General features: G+C 41.7%; 1 protein-coding gene across 5 annotated transcripts in view; it reads right to left on the bottom strand.

The window, feature by feature from the left end:
• RABGAP1L (RAB GTPase activating protein 1 like) overlaps nucleotides 1-22294 on the bottom strand; it is a 560046-nt gene that overhangs the window by 406845 nt on the left and 130907 nt on the right. For all 5 annotated transcript variants that reach the window (XM_077824229.1, XM_077824232.1, XM_077824228.1 and 2 more), the window contains one exon: nucleotides 10243-10387. In XM_077824229.1, coding sequence (XP_077680355.1) covers nucleotides 10243-10387 — 145 coding nt within the window. The remainder of the gene's footprint in view (nucleotides 1-10242; nucleotides 10388-22294) is intronic.

Genomic DNA, 22294 nt, shown 5'->3' with positions numbered 1-22294 from the left:
TTAATTTTGGTACCTGAAAAGATAACGAAGCAAATAGTCAAACAATCAGTTTGTAAGAACCTAGAAGATAAGGTGATATGTAACAGTCAAGCTGGAAGGGGATATCGAGTGAGGTTCCACCGGGATCTGTCCTGAGCCAGTTCTATTCAGGATCTTCATAAATGATTTGGATAATGGCACAGAGAGTACACATATAAAGTTTGCGGACAAGCTGGAAGGGGTGTGAGCGCTTTGAAGGACAGGATTAGAATTCAAAATGATCTTTACAGACTGGAGAAATGGTCTGAATTAAACAGGATGAAATTCAAAAAGGACAAACGCAAAGTACTATACTCAGGACGGAATAATCAGTGGCAAAAATACAAAATGGGAAATGACTGCCTAGGAAGAAGTACTGCAGAAAGGGATCTGGGGATGATGGTGCGTCACAAACTAAATATGATTGAATCACAGTGTAATACTGTTCTAAAAAAAGCCCACATCATTCTGGGATGTGTTAGCAGAAGTGTTGCAAGCAAGACAAGTAGTAATTCTTCTACTCTACTCAGCACTGATAAGGACTCAATTGGAGAACTGTGTCCAGTTCTGGAAAGATGTGGACAGAGGAAGAGCAACAAAAATGATGAAACATCTGGAAAACATGACCTACGAGGAAACATTGAAAAACTGGGTTTGTTTAGCTGGAGAAGACTAAGTGTGGGGGCCTGATGAGAACAGTCTAATTATGTAAAGGTTGTTATAAAGAAAAATGTGATAAATTGTTCTCCTTATCCACTGAGGACAGGACAAGAAAGTAATGGGCTTAAATTGCAGCAAGGGAGATTTAGGTTAGACATTACAAAAAACTTCCTAACTATATGGATAGTTAAGCTTCAAAACAAATTAACTAGGGAGGCTGTGGACTCTCCATCTTTAGAGGTCTGTAAGAACCAGTTAGACAAACACCTGGGAAGGATGGTCTAGAGATAATCCTTAGTCCTAGCCTGAGCGCAGGGGGCTGGATTAGATAACCACTTGAAGTCCCTTCCAGTCCTACATTTCTATGATTCTATTGTATAATTACAATCATAACTCATGTCTCATGACTACAGCTGTGACAATGGCTCTAGAGGCAGTATCTACTGTCACTTGAAGTGACATCTTGGCCACCAGCCTGCTTCCATCAGTCAGGGCTTGGAACTGGGCCCTAGCTTCCCAGGGAAGTCTGTTTTTAAAGTCAGCAAATTTGGCATAATTCAGGAAATTGTATTTTGCTAACAATGCCTCATAGTTAGCAGCTCTGAATTGGAGACTAGCAGATGACACTTTCCGACCCAAAAGGTCAAGATGTTTTGCACCTTTGTCAGTTGGGGTAGTCTTTGAGAACTCTGGGTCTTTGTGCAGCAACTTGAACCACTAAGAAGTTGGGAACTTAATGAGCGGAAGAAACCTCTGACACTTTCTCTGGCAAAAAATATATATTTTCTCACTCTCTCTGGGGTAGGGACACACCAATCTAGTGGGTTTCAAAATGGCTTGATTAACTGCAAGGGCCACCTTCAAAGGGCCAGAGGCTTGGAGGATGTCCAATAGGCGCTGTCGTGTGTCCTGGTCTTCTTCAAAGAGATATCTGGAGCTCCGTTGTCACACACTGCAATAACTCCTGTTCTGCTTTTGGTCATCAGATAGAGAGGGAGATGATGGAGCAACCACCTCTTTCAATGAGAATGATATACCCACCAGAACAACTGGATCCAGCTTGACTTCCTCCTAAATTCTGACAGAGCCAACTGGAATGGCTAGGAGAGGACAGTTGGTGTGATTCCTGCACAGATCCACGATGCCTACTATATGGATCCCACAGGCCCCAGTAAGACCAGTACGGATTGACCAGAGGGGAAGGAGCGTAAGGCATCTGAGACCAGTGGTTGGAAGGAGGTAGACAGTTCCAGTACCTTCTTTGGTCTCGTTTCCCTTGTAGGAGAAGGGGGGAGAGGGAGCCTCATCTGGAATGTCAGTCACTTGATAAAATTATAGGCACCTGTTCTACCAGCAGTGCCAATGATACTAGGGGAAGGATCTTCGAAATTGTGGACATAGTAGGGGAGGATACTCTTCCTCACAAGGTGGTCTCTCCGCATGTAGGTATGTTTCTAAAGGAGCCGAGCATGAGTGGAAGGGAGCTTGTGGGCAGGACAGAGTGAAGACATCCTCCAGCGAGGTAAAGGCTTCAGTCCTCAGTGTTTCAAGGGTTTGAGGAGTAGATCAGTGGATCCAGGTCATGCAAATGTCTTGTGTTTGAGAAATCTGGCATGGAGAACCAGAGGTGGATTAAGGTTTCGTGAGGCCCTGGACCAGAGCATACCCTCTGCCTGCAACCTCACCCCCATTCCACCCACAGCCCCAAACAGCCCTGCCCATCCCACCCCCCAATATGGCCCCCATTGGCTCCTTTCTGCCCCACCCCTCGCTATGGCCCCAAGACCAGAAAGCTCTGTTCCCCCATTACCAGGGCCCTGAGGCTGCAGCAGGAAGCCAGATCTCCTCCAGTCCCAGGATTGCAGCAGTGGTCGGGGCGTTGGGGCTTCCCCCACTGCCCCGCATTTCTGCGGAGCCTGAGCAGGGAGCAGGCTGCTGCCCCTTCCCAGCCAGGCTCTCTCCCAAGTAGCTCTGCAGGCAGTGTTCCAGCGTAGCTGGAGAGGCTCTAGCCCCATCCCTTGCTCTCCGGCTCTGAGTCTGGCCCTGTCCCTTCCTCTCTCTGCCTGGGCAGCTGCTGGGGAGCACTGGACCCTCCCAGTCATTGAGCAGGGTTGGGGCATAGGGGCTTCCCCTGCCCACCCGGCACTGCGGCCAGGGAGTGGGGTCAGGGTAGTGCAAAGACTTCCCTTGCCCCGCCCAGTGCTTGTCTGCTGTGGGCGGGATGCCCATTTTTCCAGGGTCTCTCAATTGGCCAGGGACCTTGGGCACGGGTCCTGTGGGCCCGGTTGATAATACGCCACTGCGAGAACATCGGAGCCATCGGATGGGATCCCCATCATTGAACTCCTACACGGAACCATTGGGTACCACTCATTAGGTTTGCAGGATGGAGCGGGACCCAGTATGATTGGATCCTTCTTCCTTCATGCCTGTCCTTCTAGGACAGAAGGGTTATACAGACCTAACTCTTTAGAACCCTCACATGAGGACTCACTTGACTTTGATAGGATGAGGAGGAATCCTCTCTCTTAGAAGCAGATTTGGACAGAGATCTGTCCTTATGCCTATGTTCATGTCCCCTTCTCCTGCGAGAGGATTTCTTAGACTTAAGAGCTTTTGCCTCTACTCTGGAAGTCATGCTCGGAGGTCTGCTGCTCATAGTCTGAGGCCGTTGTACGGGGAAGGTCTCTCCAGCCTGAATCTGAATGAGATTTCACGTCCTGCTCCATGAGGTGCTTCTGCAGAGAAAGCTCTTGTCCCTTATGAGTTTGGGGAGGGGAAAGAGCAGCAGATGTGGCACTTGATGGCAATAAGCGTCTCCCCAAGGCAATAAAGGCAGTGCTAGTGGTAGCTGCTGATGGAAAAGGTGCAGGAGAGACAATTCTTGAACACCGGAACTCTTGGCATAGTCCCTCTTCAGAAGGAGAAGCTCCCTGGGGTGAGAAGAACTAAACTAATTATGCTAACTATAAAAATACTAAAAAAAACTAAACTATTTGCAACTATTTATAAATTATATTTACAGGTTCACAGTAAAGAAAGACCAAAGTGGACAAGGAGGATTCTGACTCCGTCCATGAGGTGGTATGAAGGAACTGGAGAGGTGTCAGTTCACACTACCCTTTATAGTCTGTTTGGAGTACGAGGAGAGTAACTTCACATCCCAGACCAAAGAACACCGTGTACTAAAAATTTCTGAACCCAGGCACATGGTACACATGCATACCCAAATGTGGAATACATATAGAGACCAATCGAAGAAGAACCCATAGAATCCTATCAAATACTCATGAATATCAAGGATATCCACAGAGGGCCATGGTCATTCACAGAACAGCCCTATGCTGCGAAGATTATCATACAGAACTTGCTGCAGATGGAAATTATCATTTAGCCCTCAAGGGGAGTGGGTTTGACAGAGAGAAGGGAGAATATACTCATATAATGCTTACCCAGTCCACCACAACTTGCACGTATGTGTCCTGTGGATTTGGAAGAAGGAAGAATGTGATGCTGTCCAGAGCACCCATCATCCCTGTCTCATCCACTCCTGACCTGAATCACAAATGAGTTCCCACAGACAAATTTTCATGGGGTTGGGGAGATTTGGGTACAGGAGAGAGAAGTAAGGATGTCATGCAGCTAGACCCTAACTACAAACTATTGCCCCCAGCAACTTTTGTTATAAAATAATTCTTGAAGAGAAGCAGCCATAAAATTCCAAATTTCAACCTTTGACATGAAAAATTCACGTCATACAACTCTAGGTAGGTTTGCATCCCATGGAAATGTTTTGCATTTAAATATTTATTTTTTTAAAACTGAGAATTCACACTTGAATCACTCACTTTACAATATGAACATAAATCAAACTAAACTATCAAGTGCGTGTTACTTCATTCAGAGCGAGAAAAAAAAATATACAGCAATATACTGTACTAAATTTTTCACCACTTAAAGGGATTAGAAACTACCCAACAGCACAATAATATTGCTGCAGGAGTTGATTCAATGTATTTTTAATAACTGAAAGGTTAACTTGCAATGCAGTAAGAATAGTCTAATGTTAGAGAACTGAACGTACAACCTGTAAAAATGAGAGATTGACTCATCTCAGGTGTAATTTTTTTATTTATTTATTTATTTTAAGTGAGACACTATGGATTTGCACACGCATTAGAAGCTGTTGTATAAAAAGGTTAAATCTTGTGGGACTGCAACCAAGGTTTCTGTCTGATAGAAGGTCATCTTGTCCTATGTTCAAACAGACTGTCCTCACAAGCTGATCAGGTTTTAGTTTTTAGTTTTTATGACTACCGTGGGAATTAAAAGCCAATGCACTTTTAAAGTTGTTTGGTTGAGGGAGGACCCAACAGCAGCAGCCTGTTTTTGGGTTCTGACACAGTTCTTATGAATTAAACGAAATATCAGCTATTTTTAGTTTGTATAAAAAATGCAGAATTGATTACTCCCCCAAACGGTTCTTATGTAATTTATTTGTTCTTATGTAATTTCCACAAAATAGGAATTCATTCTGAGATACTACTCTCCTCCACTAACTCTGCTTCTGTAACTCCTTGATTCTCTCATCCTCTTTTCTCCTGCCCCAGAGACCATGGTGATGCCACTGAGATTCTTTCCTCTTGCTAAAAGAACAGGAGGAGTTGTGGCACCTTAGAGACTAACTAACTTATTTGAGCATAAGCTTTCGTGAGCTACAGTTCACTTCATCGGATGCTGTTTCCTGTCCCTCCCCACTCCACAACTTTTCTTCTTTCAAAGTCAACTTCATAAAACTTTGCAGTGTTGTTGTAGCCATATTGGTCCCAGAGTATGAGACACACAAGGTGGCTGAGATAATACATTTTATTGGACCAACTTTTGTTGTTGGAAAGTACAAGCTTTCGAGCTACCCAGAGCTCTTCAAGTCTGGGGAAGGAAATCAGAATGTCTGCACTAAATACCAGTTGGGACAGACTAAATGAAGTGGGCAATTGGGGCATAGACCATTATGCATGCAGGGTTTGAAGTGGGCAATTAAGGACAGTGTGGTATATTACAAAATGTTAGACTGAGCCACAAAACCATGTCCCCGTTAAGTTCATGGCTTTTGTTGTTTATCCGAGTTTGAATTTAAGTTAAGAGGCTTGCCTTTTGAAGAAGTTGTGCAGGTTTCCTTTGAGGACAAATATTGAAAAATTAGATATGGAGTGATCGCTTTATGAAAACTGTTCATGCACAGGTGATATGGTGTTTTTGTCTTACTATATTTTTTGTCTTTTACCATACTCTGAGATGATCAGATCATTTTACATTGCTCACTCTGTCCTTACCTACTCTCTCTTTCTGGGTCCTCCAATACATAACTCTCTCAGATTTCTCTGCAGCTTTCAGACCCCTCCATCACTTGGATCTCCCTCTCATCTTCGAATTTCATGATGTCTATACGCAACACCAACCTCTCCTCCACGTCGCAATCCTCACATGCTATTATTTTGTTCTTATTTCTGGAGAGTGAAGCCATCTCAGAAGAGTCCAAGGACCAGGGGACTTCAGGAGGGAAGAACAAATGTGTAGCAGAAGTTCTACCTCTACCCCCCAACTTGTTAACAAAAAAATTCAACTTCACCTCCCTAGTAAGATTCACGTATGTTTAATCACATTCCAACATGGCTCCGATAGCACAGTCCCTTCCTTCTGCACCAGCATCAGTGCAGAGACTCATTCTTTCATATCTGGAGGACGCCCAATTCAATTCCTGGTGTGTCAGCCATGGTGGAGGCCTAATCATCTTTAAGAAATCTGTTGCTATACCAAAAGGCTGACCGTTCCTTAGTTTTCCTTTCAGCACTGCATTTCAGAAAATCATGCGAATGTTCTATAAGATGACTGACCTTTGGGCAGACGCTTCTTAATTATCAAGCTACTCTCTCCAGAAGTGTCACCTGACTAATAAAGTGTTACTTATTTCTTTTCTTTTTTCTTTTTTTTAAACGAGGAATCACTTTTTGAAGACTATTCTTTGCCAATTTACAAAAATATAAAAGTTTACGAAGGAAAATAATGCCATTAAAACTATCTTACAGTTGGCTATACATTAAATAAATTCAACTTTTTGTATAATTTTGGCACATTTGTAAAGAAAGCATTTTATTTATCATCTATTTCCTACTTCTGAACTACTTTCTGAAAGCACTGAATATTAAGTATGACTTTACGTGGGCAACAGCAGCGAGGCCTAGTTTTTAAAATCATACAAAACTATATCAAGAGAACTCAAAAGCCGTCATTGCAATAACAGTTTAATGACTGTGGGAGATACAAAGAAGACAAGTTAATTCGTGAAATTATTTACACCTAGTTGCTGTATATCAACTTCATATCAAAAGAGCACTGAGCTGGTGGACTGAAGTGGACAGCAGAAACAAAAAATCAGACCGAGTCATCAAGGATGGTCTTCTAAGGGTAACCAGTATCATTAGAAATCAAAACACATTAACTCAAAAATAATACCTTTCCCCTTCCCCCAATCAATCCAGTCTTAGGACCTCAAATGTGGAACCCTGCCTTTCCATGAGCAATCTCCTAAGCAACCAGTTTACAAGTATGTGTGTGGAAGAGGAGGAAACTGAGGTTAACACCTTTCACAATTCCGTGACCTTATACCAGGACCAATTCTGGCAGGCTATAGAATCCCCCAGTGGAAGGAAAAACAGGGAGAATCAGTTCAGCTGCAACCACTGGAACAGTAATGAACAACAGTTTCATTTGTTTGCCATAGTTTAGTGCCTACTTATTCTTCATTCCTCCATCACACACTATAAGGAGTGAATTTGAGAAACCCTGTGCTGTACTTCATATGCCTGAAAACTGCTTCCCTCCCCAGCCACCTCCCAGCCCTCCAAAAAGAAGATCTGTTCTGTTCTGAGAAGCAGTTCTCAGGAAGCTTGGCCAGGCATGTGAGGAAACAGCAGCATGAGGGGGATACTTGAACTTCAAGTTTGGGTCTTAGATGACCAGGAGAGGTGAGGGAGCATTGTCTTTTCCTCACTAGTTACCAGCTACCTAACTTCATTTCATGTTGCCCCTCATGGGGGTCTTTTAAGTCTCCACCCTCCTAGCTATTTCATATTGCCCTTTTTCTATAGGATGCCTCCAGACCCCCACTTTCAGGTGCTTCATGCTGCCCCCATCTAGGGGTTCTTTCCTGGCCACTGATGGCTCTTTGTCTGGGGACTTCTGTCAGGGCAAATTTAAATGGGGGAGGAAATGAAAAAATTATTACAAAGGAAGCCCCTATGAGCGTGCTTGAACCAGCCATGCCTTGCACCTTGTCAAAATTCAAAATTACACATTAATAATTCACTCTCCCACTACTTTACCATGCTTTATGAACATGAGCACAGATACCCTAATACATTTCACTTGAGACCTCTTCCAACAACATATAAGGGGAAGTTTAGTCAATATATATCTGGATCTCTTTTAGTTAAATTATAGTCTGAATTAAGCAACCTTGTTAGCAAGGTAAGGCAATTTAGTGTGGAGGTTCAATGCATTCTTTTGCTTTGACAAGCAAGCTGTTAATATTAATTAAATAAGACTATAGTGATCCCCTAAGCAGGGGAACATTTCTGAGCCGCCCCCAGCTCTCAGGTTTGATGACTGAGCTGACAGAAATATGAGCTGCAATGCTAGTGATAAAATGTAATGGAAATGTATGTTAGGCTGATATGAAAAATTCCTAAATGGCCACTGTATGATTTTGCAGAGATCTTTAAAAAAGACAAACTGGAAGTTACTGTCATGAAACCAAAGCACCAGTAAGAACAAAGATATGGTTTATTTATTAGAAAAACACAATCCCGATTTTCTATAAGTTCTTGCTCTTATGACACAATTAAATGTATTTCCCATTCACATTAAAATGCTAATGACCTTAAAACCACCATGGGAAGAAAATCCACATGTCCGCCAATAAAACAGCAGCACAAAAGTCCTTCTGAACCACTCTCTTCATATATGGACTGAAAGACTATTCTGTCCTATTTCTTAAAGTGACATTTCCACTCCTAATCATGGCATGAGTCAGCTAGCTCACAAAGGACCACGGAATGCTTAGCCCTGGGGTTGGCAGAAATTGAGATAGCTGCAAAGGGTAAGTAAGCAAGAAGAGGATGCAAATAAGGCATCATACACTTTTATGGCATTATGTAAATAAATAATATTGCAAGCTTCAAATGTCATACAATGAATCATGAGGAAAATGATGGAGCGAATAGAGTGGGGAACAGCACTTCATAAAGAATAAAGAACAACCCCGCAAAACCCATACATGGATGAACTAACTGGTAACCTATGAGATGGGAAAGTCCCTACAATACAGAATATATGCCATAGTCAGGACCAGGTAAAAAGGGAGGCGAGAGGGAATATGGAGCCGGTATTTATGGTCCCTGATCCTAAACAGAAATTAAACAAATAAATAAATCTTAGTCAAGATCTAAAATACAAATGAAAAAAACTTTGGAATTTTAAACTATTATATTTTTCCATAATAATAATTAATAATCTGCAAAAGAAGGTACATAAGAATGGAAATATATGTAGAACAACTGGTAGTGACTCATTTAATCGGCACATCTAGCAGGATGGATAACTTCTAGGCAAGTAATCTAAATGCAGTTTCCATGAGAACAGTGTTACATCGTAATGACATTTTTAAAAGAGGATTATTTCCTTTGCAAGTATTTTGAATTTAACATATGGAAACTAACATTAGGTTTAACTTACCATTTTATTTTTCCTGCTGTGCACACCTCTGTACTCTTATTTACCCTATTTTTAAATAAAACTGTTTTACACAACATCAAGAGGGCAAGCTCTAGAGAATATTTATTCTCTAATAGCACAGTGTTCATTATATTCTGGAATAATCACTTGTTATTCTCAATAATAATCACTGGGAAAAAAGGAATTAATTGTGCAATAGTAATTGATGCCTGCTCCATCAAACAAGCTGCTGAAAGGACACTTACTACAAATTTAAAATATATTCAGGATAGATTGCCAGCATGAAGGAAAACATCCACAAATAATTTTTAAGTTATATAAAAATGATCCACAGGCACCAGGGATTGAGTCAGAAATCATTACTACTATAAACAGCTAAGAGCTTCCTGGCATCACTGTTAATTAAGAGAGCTCTTTCTAGAGAATAATGGACTCTGATTGGAAGAAAAACCCTTTAACAGAAGCTTGCTATCTTGTTAGCCTAACGGGTGAGGAGGAACGGCAAGTTTTGGTGCAGAGTGCTGTATGGATGCACCCTGTTTGCTGCTGCATCTGGATAAAACAGTCTAGATAGGACAGTCTAAAAGTGTTGGGCACCGCTGCTGGTAGTGAAGATGCACTAGTTGTGAATGACAGATTATTTTTTTTTTTCTATTATAATACATCCCTGATGGGCACAAATAGGAAGAAATCTATATGGGAATAAAAGGCAGAAAAACTATGAAAAAAAGCAGCATATACGGGAATTTTACATCTTCATTTTACTCTTACCTTCTTCTGCCTCATCCTCCTGTGGCGATAGCGGACCCCCTCCACTTGTTGGACTGACTGATTCATCATCTCTCTCAGACTCCCGCTGCAGACTTACAACTTCATAAATTGCATCTCCAGCATTTGTGTGGCTTTTCCCTGCAGACTAAAAATAAGGACATAAAATGAGTTTTAATGTTAGGTTCTTGCTATTCACCAATTCCATGTTTCTGCTGGTTTGTTCAAAATAGGCTTAAACCAAGGACTGATATAGTAGTTTGGGGGCAAGACTGTCCAATTTCAATGGAAGTTGCACATGTGGATTGAGATTAGTATAAGACATTGCTGAATGTAATTTGAGGAAGAAGAAAAACAGCAATGAAAACAGGCAGAACAATTATTGTTAAAGCTCCTCCCGCAACAACCTTTATGTATTTGAGGAATTATAACAAAAACTTTACAATTTAAATGTAACAAACTGAGACAGAGAGGAGACTGCTTCAAGAAAAAATTGCAAAGAACAGACAGGAAAAATATTGTGATAATAAAAAAAAAGTACCAAGCATTTTTGAGAAACCAAGTTTCTTAGGCATTTTGTAGAATGTTGAGAGTTGGCAGTAGGTAGCATGTTGCGCATCAGAAAGATTACAATACGCACTGCATGGGCAACGTGCTATGAAAGGATCCTTAGAAGTAGGTTGTGTACAGTGCACACATTCACCTGTGCTCCAGGGACCACAATATCTTCCATTTAATCCCAGGAGCCCTTTAGGATTTGTATCCAGTGTATTTATGTTTTACCAGTAGCTGAAATTAGCTGGGATGCCTGAGCTCAATATCCCTAGTTATAACAATTTGGGGAATAAGGCACTCTCACTGGAGGGCACTTGACACTCAAAAGTAGCTTCATACCTGACTGTGCCTAAGTTTGATAACTTTCAAGGCACACTGAAAGGAATACATTTTCTGACATTCTTTATTTAGCATGAATCAAGTGTGATAAAAGATCCATTAAAGACCCATCAAAATTTTTTGTTGATTAAAACAACTTGTACTTCATATTTTTAAAAATATAATTACTTAAAACTTGAAGATTGGATAAATGAATTTGATAAGTCTAAAAGAAAAAAAAATCAGTAAAATAACTCTTTAGTGTGTCCACATTAAATCTTGAAAGAGAAAAGAACCAGACACCAAGACTGTTCCTAGATGTCTCCTCTCTAACATGTGCCCCAGCTGCTTCACTTCCCAGAAATCAGAGAACAGTATATACAACTCTCCTTACTCCCCACCCCCATGTAAAAAAGTTTCTTCTCTGATGTACTCAATATTATTATTCAAAAAGCATCGTGATTCATGTATTTTCATATGGTTGTCCAATAATAAAGCCAAATAGCTGTTATTAAGTGAACTGGAGATAAAGTAAAGCCAAAAAGTACATTTTAAGACCAGTTTTAGATCAGAGTTTAAGGCTCCTTAATTCTTTGCAAACCTTACATAATCACAGTTAAAATAAAGTCATTTTTCAAACAGGCTAATAATGTAAAGTCAGCCTCAAAAATCAAATGAAAGCAGTCTTACAGAGGTGGTGTTAAAATTGTCTCAGAAGCACGGTGTTAACCACATGAGAAAAAAGGAATATCCAATAAAGGATAAGTGAAAGAAAAAAAAAGTTACCAAGTATTAGAATAAGATATTACTGTTTCCTCTGTCAGCAAAAAATAAGAGTAACATATGAGAACCTGCTGTGTAAAACCAAGGCACTGACCACTTATCACTTAAGAGCCCCTGGCACCTTTCATTCAAAAAAGGAGCACTAACTCCAGCTTGCTCGCCAATTTCCACCCGCAGTAATTAACATCTTCCACTCTAAATACCTCCTCTAGTTTCAATTCCAGTTGGTGGAACTGTTCCATGGGCTAGTCTAAATCTGGACTGCCTGTAGTTGGACAAAATCAAGCATTCCCCCCCTACTCTGATCAGTCCATCACATCTGTTTCTATTATAACCAAAAAAACAGGGCGTGGGTCCTCTTCTCTCTCTCGGAGTATCAGACAGTTTTCCATACAGTTCTGGAAGTGCAGGATGAAATCTGGGCGACAGTTTATAATTTAGAGCCATTACCCTTGTGATTAGTAAAATATAGCAGGGAGGCATTGGGTCCATTATCAATGCATACACGTTTCATCTCCCAGGATGTCAGTATCAGGTAATTGCAAGGCCCTTGGTCAAGCAATTATGTCGACACTGATAATCTCATCATTTATCAAAATCTCGGACATTCCTTTTGGAGGGATAGAGAGGGGTGTTACTGAGAACACTACAGTTATACAGCTTTAGCATTATTCTGAGGACTTGGGATAGTATTCAAAAATCTGTTTAAATGTCATTTTTTAAAAAATATATTTGTCTGAAACTCAAGGCACATATAAACAAACATTTTAAAAATACATTAAGAACTTCAGATCAGCCCACTGCCAACATTTAGGACTCTTCTAACCACCAAAAATACCCCCTCAATCTACTTTCCACTGATACCCTTAAAATCACCTCAAAAAAAGGTGAAGTATTCCTTGAAACATGCTCTGCTGACTCAAGTTTACTTGGATCAAGAAAGAAACTGTATTTTATGATGAGTATCAAATAAAAAGGATTATAGTGTACGCTCTTTAAAACTGGAAAGGGCAGCAGTCTTCCACATTTTCACATACTTGTGTTTTTTATAAATTCTACTGTATTTCACTTATCTCTATTGTAAAACTGAAGAGCTGGAGTGCCAAAGAAAACAGCTTGCATGAGATTGATTTAGTCAGGTGGGCATTCAGTGTAGTCTGTGCCTTTACTGTACAGTAAAAACATCACTATCTGTTCAGCACTAACTGTTTTATCCCTTAGTAAGGCAACAATTGTCATGCTAGTTTAGGATCAGCAAAATTAAGTCAGTCCTATTCATTTAAGTCAGCCACAGGGGTTGTGATTCCACTGCAATACAACACAAATTAGAAGATCAGACTCCACTCTTCAGATCTTGAGCCAATATCAGTTAGATGTGTAAATCTCTAGAGAAAATGGATCAATGTTTATTGCAGGAGTATGAAACTCTACATAATTCCAAAATGAACTGAATAATAATGGGAAGCTGCAAGTAATGGGGATCAAGCAGGACAGAAAAACTATGGGGAGGACCTTTGGATTCTACTCTACTGAACATTATTCAGTAAAGCTTACACATACTAAGAAGCATATGCACCCTTCCACTGCATGGCAAGGACGGATGCAAAATCATGTAAATCACACACTCACAGTCGTGGGAAAGCCACACAGAGGGAATATGCAGTATGCTGTATCTTGAGTCCACCTCCCCTAGGTTGAACTACACAGCCCCTCATACAAATAATGACAGACAGAGCTCGGGGGGGGGCGGCGCTAATGAAGTGAAATATTCTGGAGGAAATCTAACTTGCACAAAAATCTGTTGTGTGTTATTCTGAGGAAGGTACATGTTTTAATCAATATTATTAAAGCATTATATAACATTACAATAATCTATATAGTGATTGTCATTAATAATGATCATTTAATGGTGCAATTTATAACATTCATTCCCTCACTGCTCCTTCCACACACCGGGGGGCAGTGTAGATGACATCACATGAAATATCACAAGAAGGCAGACAATTAAATATTGTGCTTGTATACATATGCTGTAAGTCTAACTACTAAAATGGTTGAACCTGAGTGCCTGGGATTGAATAAGGATATTGAAATAAGAGGCATTACAGAAACTTGGTGAAACAATGATAATCCACGTGACACTAATACGGGGCACAAAATATGTAAGAATTCCAGTAGATTGCACTGGTGGGTGGGTGTCACTACCTGTGAGAGAAAGCAATGTCAAATATAGTAAAAAACTTAAATAAATCAAACTTTACTATCGAATCTCTACGGATATAAATTTCATACATGAATAATAAGAATATAGTAACAGGAATATACTAAATCACCTGACCACGGTGGTGACAGTGATTGTGAAATACTCAGGGAGTTTACAGAGACTACAAAAACAGATCACCCAACAATAATGAGGGATTTCAACTATCCCAGTACTGACTGGGTATATGTCACCTCAAGACAGGGATGCAGACAGAAAAATTTCTGGATACCATAAATGACTGCTGTGACATTGTGTACCCTGGGGGAAACACCCTGTAATCCACCATATTCCTCATTTGTATATAATTGTGATATTATATATAAAGCATCCCTTGTAAGGTATCAGGGGAAAGGTTATGATCTGCTGTAAGTCATTTCTCTATCCAAATATGTATATCATTAATGCATATGAAGTAGGGCTGTCAAGTGAGTAAAAAAATTAAACTCGCTGTTAAACAATAATTAGAATACCATTTATTTTAAATATTTTGGATGTTTACTACATTTATAAATATATTAATTTCAATTACAATACTAAATACAAAGTGTACAGTGCTCACTTTATATTTTATTACAAATATTTGCACTGTAAAAAAAATATATTTTTAATTCACCTCATACAAGAACTGTAGTGCAATCTCTTTATCATGGAAGTTGAACTTACAAATGTAGAATTATTTACAAAAAAACTGCATTCAAAAAATAAAACAGTAAAACTTTAGAGCCTACAAGTCCTCTCAGTTCTACTCCTTGGTCAGCCAATCACTCAAGACAAACAAGGTTGGTTACAATTTGCAGGAGATAATGCTGCCTGCTTCTTGTTTACAATGTCACCAGAAAGCAAGAACAGGTGTTCGCATGGCACTGTTGTAGCTGGTGTTGCAAGATATTTACATGCCAGATGTGCTAAAGATTCATATGTCCTTTCATGCTTCAACCACCATTCTAGAGGACATGCTTCCATGCTGATGAGGGGTTCTGCGTGATAACTATCAAAAGCAGTGCGGACAGACACATGTTCATTTTCATCATCTGAGTCAGACACCACCGGCAGAAGGTTGCTCACGAAAGCGCATGCTCAAATAAATTGGTTAGTCTCTAAGGTGCCACAAGTACTCCTTTTCTTTTTTCTTTTTTTGGTGGTTTGGGTTCTGTAGTTTCTGCATTGGCATGTTGCTCTTTTAAGACTTCTGAAAGCATGCTCCACACCTCGTCCCTCTCAGTTTTTGGACAGCACTTCAGATTCTTAAACCTTGGGTCAAATTCTGAAGCTATTTTTAGAAATTTCACATTGGTACCTTCTTTGCATTTTGTCAGATCTGCTGTGAAAGTGTTCTTAAAACGAACATGAGCTGGCTCATCATCCGAGACTGTCATAACATGAAATATATGCAGAATGCGGGTAAACCAGAGCAGGAGACATACAATTCCCCCCCCAAGGGGTACAGTTACAAATTTAATTGACGCATTATTTTTTTTAATGAGCATCATCCACATGGAAGCATGTCCTCTGGAATGGTGGCCAAAGCATGAAAGGGGCTTACGAATGTTTAGCATATCTGGCATGTAAATACCTTGCAACGCTGGCTACAAAAGTGCCATGCAAACGCCTGTTCTCACTTTCAGGAGACGTAAATAAGAAGCAGACAGCAGTATCTCCCATTAATGTAAACTAACTTGTTTATCTTAAATAATGAGGAGTCTGGTGGCACCTTAAAGACTAACAGATTTATTTGGGTATAAGCTTTCATGGGTGAAAAACCACTTCTTTAGATGCATGGAGTGAAAATTATAGATACAAGCATAAATATACTGGCACATGCAAAGAAGGGAGTTACCGTAATGGCTACTGCTCTGATACTTGTTTATCTTGGTAATTGGCAGAATAAGAAGTAGGAGTGAGTGGACTTGTAGGCTCTAAAGTTTTACACTGTTTTGTTTTTGAGTGCAGTTATATAACCAAAAAAATCTACATTTGTAAGTTACACTTTCATTATAAAGAGATTGCATTTCAGTACCTGTATGAGGTGAACTGAAAAATACTATTTCTTCTGTTTATCATTTTTACAGTTCACATATTAGTAATCAAAAATAATAATATAAAGTGAGCACTGTGCACTCTGTATTCTGTGTTGTAATTGAAATCAGTATTGAAAAGGTAGAAAAACATCCAAAGATATTTAATGAATTCAATTGGTATTCTATTGTTATAAGTGCAATTAATCGCGATTAATAGCGATTAATTTTTTTGAGTTAATCATATGAGTTAAATGTGATTGACAGCCCTAATATGAAGTTATGAGAATTGTGTTGTAGGGTTGTCACTAAAACATGCTGTAATTTGGGGGATCAACCAGATATTAGCTCCCCAGAGGCAACAGCAAGGAAAGTGACCAACACCTGGGTGGGATGTCAATCAACGCAGCAAAAACCATTGTCCAGCAAGGGAGCTACAATGCAATGACTCACCTGCATGAGGCCACAGCAAGGGAATTGTTCAACCTTGCCTGGAGACTCAGCAATGCCCACCCAGACATGCCTGGACTTGTGTTTTCCAAGCACATGGACTGAGGATATAAAACCAAACACAGGGGGCCCATGCTGGACTTTTCTCCTTCACCCACCTATGCTGCAAGCAACAAGGACACTCTGAAGACTCCAACTGAGGGGACTGGCCCAGATTTCAAGGGTGAAATCTGTATATTAAGGACTGCAATATCCAGTGGGGTGAGAAAAACTGCTTAGTCTAGTTGTTGCCCAGTCTAATCGGGTTGAGAGTTTAGACTGCGTGTTTATATTTTATTTCTTTTGGTAACCAACTCTGCCTTTTTGCCTAGCACTTAATTTCACTTAAAACTGATCTTTTATAGTCAATAAATTTGTTTTACTGTTGATCTTTACCAGTGAGTTTGTCTGAAGTGTGGGGCAAATCTGCTCAAGTTTTGAAAAGGCTGGTGTATATCCACTTCCATTGATGAAAGATGAACCAATTAATAAAAACCAATTGATGAAAGATGAACCAATCTTGAGCAGTGCAAGATGGTATATTTCTGGGGTACAGTGCTGGGAACTGGGGGGATTTGGCTCAGGTGCCTTTCCATGTGAGATTCATGAGTGGCTCTGGGAGCATTCATTCAATCTAGCTGGATGTGGGGTCTCCACATGTGGTTGTGCTGAGTGATAACAGCACCTAGAGGGGTTTGCTGCTGATCACTAGCAAGGCATTGTGAGAGAGACAACCCAGGATGGAGAGAGTTCAGAGGGCACAACGGTCCCACAGTCTCAGGCTGTACCCGGGGGATCCCATCACAACTGCCTTTTGAAGCTGTTTCCCTGGAACCCACAAGGGGAGCATCAGTTCTTGATTTAGTCTTCAGTGGAGCACAGGGTCTGGTCCAAGAGATTAATATAACTGAACCGCTTAATAATAGTGACCATAAAAAAATTGAAATTAACATCCTTACAGAAGAGAAAATACCAAACTAACCCACCACAGTCACATTTACTTTCAAAAAGGAAAATACCACCAGAACAAGGAATCTAGTTAAAAGGAAACTAAACGGAACAGTGTGACCGAGTGGACTAGGATCTGAGGCCCCTTGCTGGAAGCCTCAAGGTCCTGACACACTTGTCCCAGGAAAGAGCGGTAGAAAGATTCTCCAAGCAGGCGAGAGTGGCTCCAGGGGAAGCAGCCAATCAGAGACCAGGAGAGCCCAATAAAAAAGAGCTGGGGTGGGGGGGGGGGGGGCAGTTCCTTGCTGGAGCTAGAAGAGTGCAGATGGTACTCCTGGCTGCCCAAAGGGAAATGCAGCACAACAGACAACTCAGTGCTAGTAAGGACTGGGGGAGCGAGGAAGGACTCCTGGCTGGCTGCTGGGCCTGAACTTTGAAGGGCCCTGAGCTAAGAGTAAGGTGTCAGGGAAGGCTGGGGCTGTGGGGAAGCAACCCAGGAAACTGAATACAGTTTTACTGAACGGACACAGTGGAGCGTGGCTGCTATTCTTAGGGTTCCTGGAATGAGACTCAGAGTAGTTGATGGACCTGGGTTCCACCATAGGCCACTGGGGAAGGGCCTACAATTGGACAGTTTTAAACCCCCAGAAGGGGACTGAAGTGTCAGGAGGTCCAGCTGGAGAACTGGGGGGCAGAACAGACTAAAAGGACAAAACCATTGCCTTCAGGGAGGAAGCCCTGGGGGTACGGCCCAATACCAAGGCTGGTACTGGCTTAAAGATCACAGACACACCCAAACAGAAGCAGGAGCTCGCGAGAGGTGGGTGCCACACAGTGAAGTGCCTGCAAGGTGCATGGAAACTTTTTGAAAACGCCATAGTAAAGGCTCGAATTAAACGTATACTGCCCCCCCCACCCCACCCCCAAAATATAAAAAACAGTAAGAGCAGCACAAAAATGCCACCATGGCTAGACAGCAGAGTAAAAGACACAGTTAGAGGTAGAAATGCATCCTTTAAAAATTGGAAGTCAGATCACAGAATCATAGAGTATCAGGGTTGGAAGGGACCTCAGGACGTCATCTAGTCCAACCCCCTGCTCAAAGCAGGACCAATCCCCAGCTAAATCATCCCAGCCAGGGCTTTGTCAAGCCTGACCTTAAAAACTTCTAAGGAAGGAGATTCCACCACCTCCCTAGATAACGCATTCCAGTGCTTTACCACCCTCCTAGTGAAAAAGTTTTTCCTAATATCCAACTTAAACCTCCCCCACTGCAACTTGAGACCATTACTCCTCGTTCCGTCATCAGCTACCACTGAGAGCAGTCTAGATCCATCCTCTTTGGAACCCCCTTTCAGGTAGTTGAAAGCAGCTATCAAATCCCCCCTCATTCTTCTCTTCTGCAGACTAAACAATCCCAGTTCCCTCAGCCTCTCCTCATAAGTCATGTGTTCCAGTCCCCTAATCATTTTTGATGCCCTCCGCTGGACTCTTTCCAATTTTTCCACATCCTTCTTGTAGTGTGGGGTCCAAAACTGGACACACTACTTCAGATGAGGCTTCACCAATGTCGAAAAGAGGGGAACGATCACGTCCCTCGATCTGCTGGCAATGCGCCTACTTATACAGCCCAAAATGCTATTGGCCTTCTTGGCAACAACAGCACACTGTTGATTCATATCCAGCTTCTCGTCCACTGTAACCCCTAGGTCCTTTTCTGCAGAACCGCTGCCGAACCATTCGGTCCCTAGTCTGTAGTGGTGCATGGGATTCTTCCGTCCTAAGTGCAGGACTCTGCACTTGTCCTTGTTGAAGCTCATCAGATTTCTTTTGGCCCACTCCTCTAATTTGTCTAGGGCCCTCTGTATCCTATCCCTACCCTCCAGCGTATCTACCTCTCCTCCCAGTTTAGTGTCATCTGCAAACTTGCTGAGAGTGCAATCCACACCATCCTCCAGATCATTTATGAAGATATTAAACAAAACCGGCCCAAGCACCGACCCTTGGGGCACTCCACTTGATACCGGCTGCCAACTAGACATGGAGCCATTGATCACTACCCGTTGAGCCCGACAATCTAGCCAGCTTTCTGTCCACCTTATAGTCCATTCCTCCAGCCCGTACTTCTTTAACTTACTGGCAAGAATACTGTGGGAGACCGTGTCAAAAGCTTTGCTAAAGTCAAGGAACAACAAGTCCACTGCTTTCCCTTCATCCACAGAGCCAGTTATCTCGTCATAGAAGGCAATTAGATTAGTCAGGCATGACTTGCCCTTGGTGAATCCATGCTGACTGTTCCTGATCACTTTCCTCTCCCCTAAGTGCTTCAGAATTGATTCTTTGAGGACCTGCTCCATGATTTTTCAAGGGACTGAGGTGAGGCTGACTAGCCTGTAGTTCCCAGGATCCTCCTTCTTCCCTTTTTTAAAGATGGGCACTACATTAGCCTTCCAGTCGTCCGGGACCTCCCCCGATCGCCATGAGTTTTCAAAGATAATGGCCAATGGCTCTGCAATCACATCCGCCAACTCCTTTAGCACTCTTGGATGCAGTGCATCCAGCCCCATGGACTTGTGCTCGTCCAGCCTTTCTAAATAGTCCCGAACCACTTTCTTTCTCCACAGAGGGCTGGTCACCTCCTCCCCATGCTGTGCTGCCCAGTGAAGTAGTCTGGGAGCTGACCTTGTTCGTGAAGACAAGAGGCAAAAAAAGCATTCAGTACATTAGCTTTTTCCACATCCTCTCCCACTAGGTTGCCTCCCTCATTCAGTAACAGGCCCACACTTTCCTTGACTTTCTTCTTGTTGCTAACATACCTGAAGGAACCCTTCTTGTTACTCTTAACATCTCTTGCTAGCTGCAACTCCAGGTGTGATTTGGCCTTCCTGATTTCACTCCTGCATGCCCGAGCAATATTTTTATACTCTTCCCTGGTCATTTGTCCAATCTTCCACTTCTTGTAAGCCTCTTTTTTGTCTTTAAGATCAGCGAGGATTTCGCTGTTAAGCCAAGCTGGTCGCCTGCCATATTTACTATTCTTTCGACACATCGGGATGGTTTGTCCCCGTAACCTCAATAAGGATTCTTTAAAATACAGCCAGCTTTCCTGGACTCCTTTCCCCCTCATGTTATTCTCCCATGTTATTCTGCCCATCAGTTCCCGGAGGGAGTCAAAGTCTGCTTTTCTGAAGTCCAGGGTCAGTATTCTGCTGCTCTCCTTTCTTCCCTGTGTCAGGATCCTGAACTCGACTATCTCATGGTCACTGCCTCCCAGGTTCCCATCCACTTTTGCTTCCCCTACTAATTCTTCCCAGTTTGTGAGCAGCAGGTCAAGAAGAGCTCTGCCTCTAGTTGGTTCCTCCAGCACTTGCACCAGGAAATTGTCCCCTACACTTTCCAAAAACGTCCTGGATTGTCTGTGCACCGCTGTATTGCTCTCCCAGCAGATATCAGGGTGACTGAAGTCTCCCATGAGAACCAGGGCCTGCGATCTAGTAACTTCTGTGAGTTGCCGGAAGAAAGCCTCGTCCACCTCATCCCCCTGGTCCGGTGGTCTATAGCAGACTCCCACCACAACACCACCCTTGTTGCTTCCACTTCTAAACTTAATCCAGAGACTCTCAGGTTTTTCTGCAGTTTCATACTTGAGCTCTGAGCAGTCATACTGCTCCCTTACATACAATGCAATTCCCCCACCTTTTCTGCCCTGCCTGTCCTTCCTGAACATTTTATATCCATCCATGACAGTACTCCAGTCATGTGAGTTATCCCACTAAGTCTCTGTTATTCCAGTCACATCATAATTCCTTGACTGTGCCAGGACTTCCAGTTCTCCCTGGAACCACAAACTCTGGTAAATCAAGTATAAAAGTATAATTAGGCAGACCAAAAAAGAATTCGAAGATTAATTAGCAAAAGACAAACTTAAAAAAAATTAAGCGCATCAGAAGCAGGAAGACTACCAAACAATCCATAAGTCCACTGGACGACCCATGTGCTGAATCAGCACTCAAGGAAAACAAGGCCATTGCAGAGAAGCTAAATTAATTGTTTGCATCAGTCTTCACTGAAGAGGATGTGAGGGAGATTCCCACACCCAAGCCATTCTTGTTAGGTGACAAATATGAGGCACTGTCCCAGATTGAGGTGTCAATAGAGGAAGTTTTGGAACAACATGATCAGTTAAATGGTAATAACTCAGCAGGACCAGATGGTATTCACCCAAGAGTTCTGAAGGAATTCAAATATGAAATTGCAGAACTACTAAGAGTGGTATGTAACCTAGCATTTAAATTAGCCTCCATACCAGATGACAGGGGAATGGCTAACATAATAATTTTTTTAAAAGGCTCCAGAGTAGATCATAGCAACTATGGGCCAGGACACCGAACTTCAATACCAGGCACATTGATAATTTTGTTTTTTACTATAGTTTCAAACTAACACATTGATGAACACAATATGTTGGGGAAGAGTCAACATGGCTTTTGTAAAGGGAAATCATTACTCACCAATCTATTAGAATTCTCTGAGGGTGTGAGCAAACACTTGGACAAGCGAGATCCAGTGGATATAGTGTATCTGGACTTTCAGAAAGCCTTTTACAAGGTCCCTCACCAAAAGCTCTAAAGCAAATTAAGTAGTCCTGGGATAAGAGGGAAGGTACTTTTATGGATCAATAATT

This window comes from Eretmochelys imbricata, chromosome 8 (assembly GCF_965152235.1).
Source record: "Eretmochelys imbricata isolate rEreImb1 chromosome 8, rEreImb1.hap1, whole genome shotgun sequence".
Taxonomy (NCBI): Eukaryota; Metazoa; Chordata; order Testudines; family Cheloniidae; genus Eretmochelys; species Eretmochelys imbricata.
This window is presented reverse-complemented; position numbering and strand designations above follow the sequence as displayed.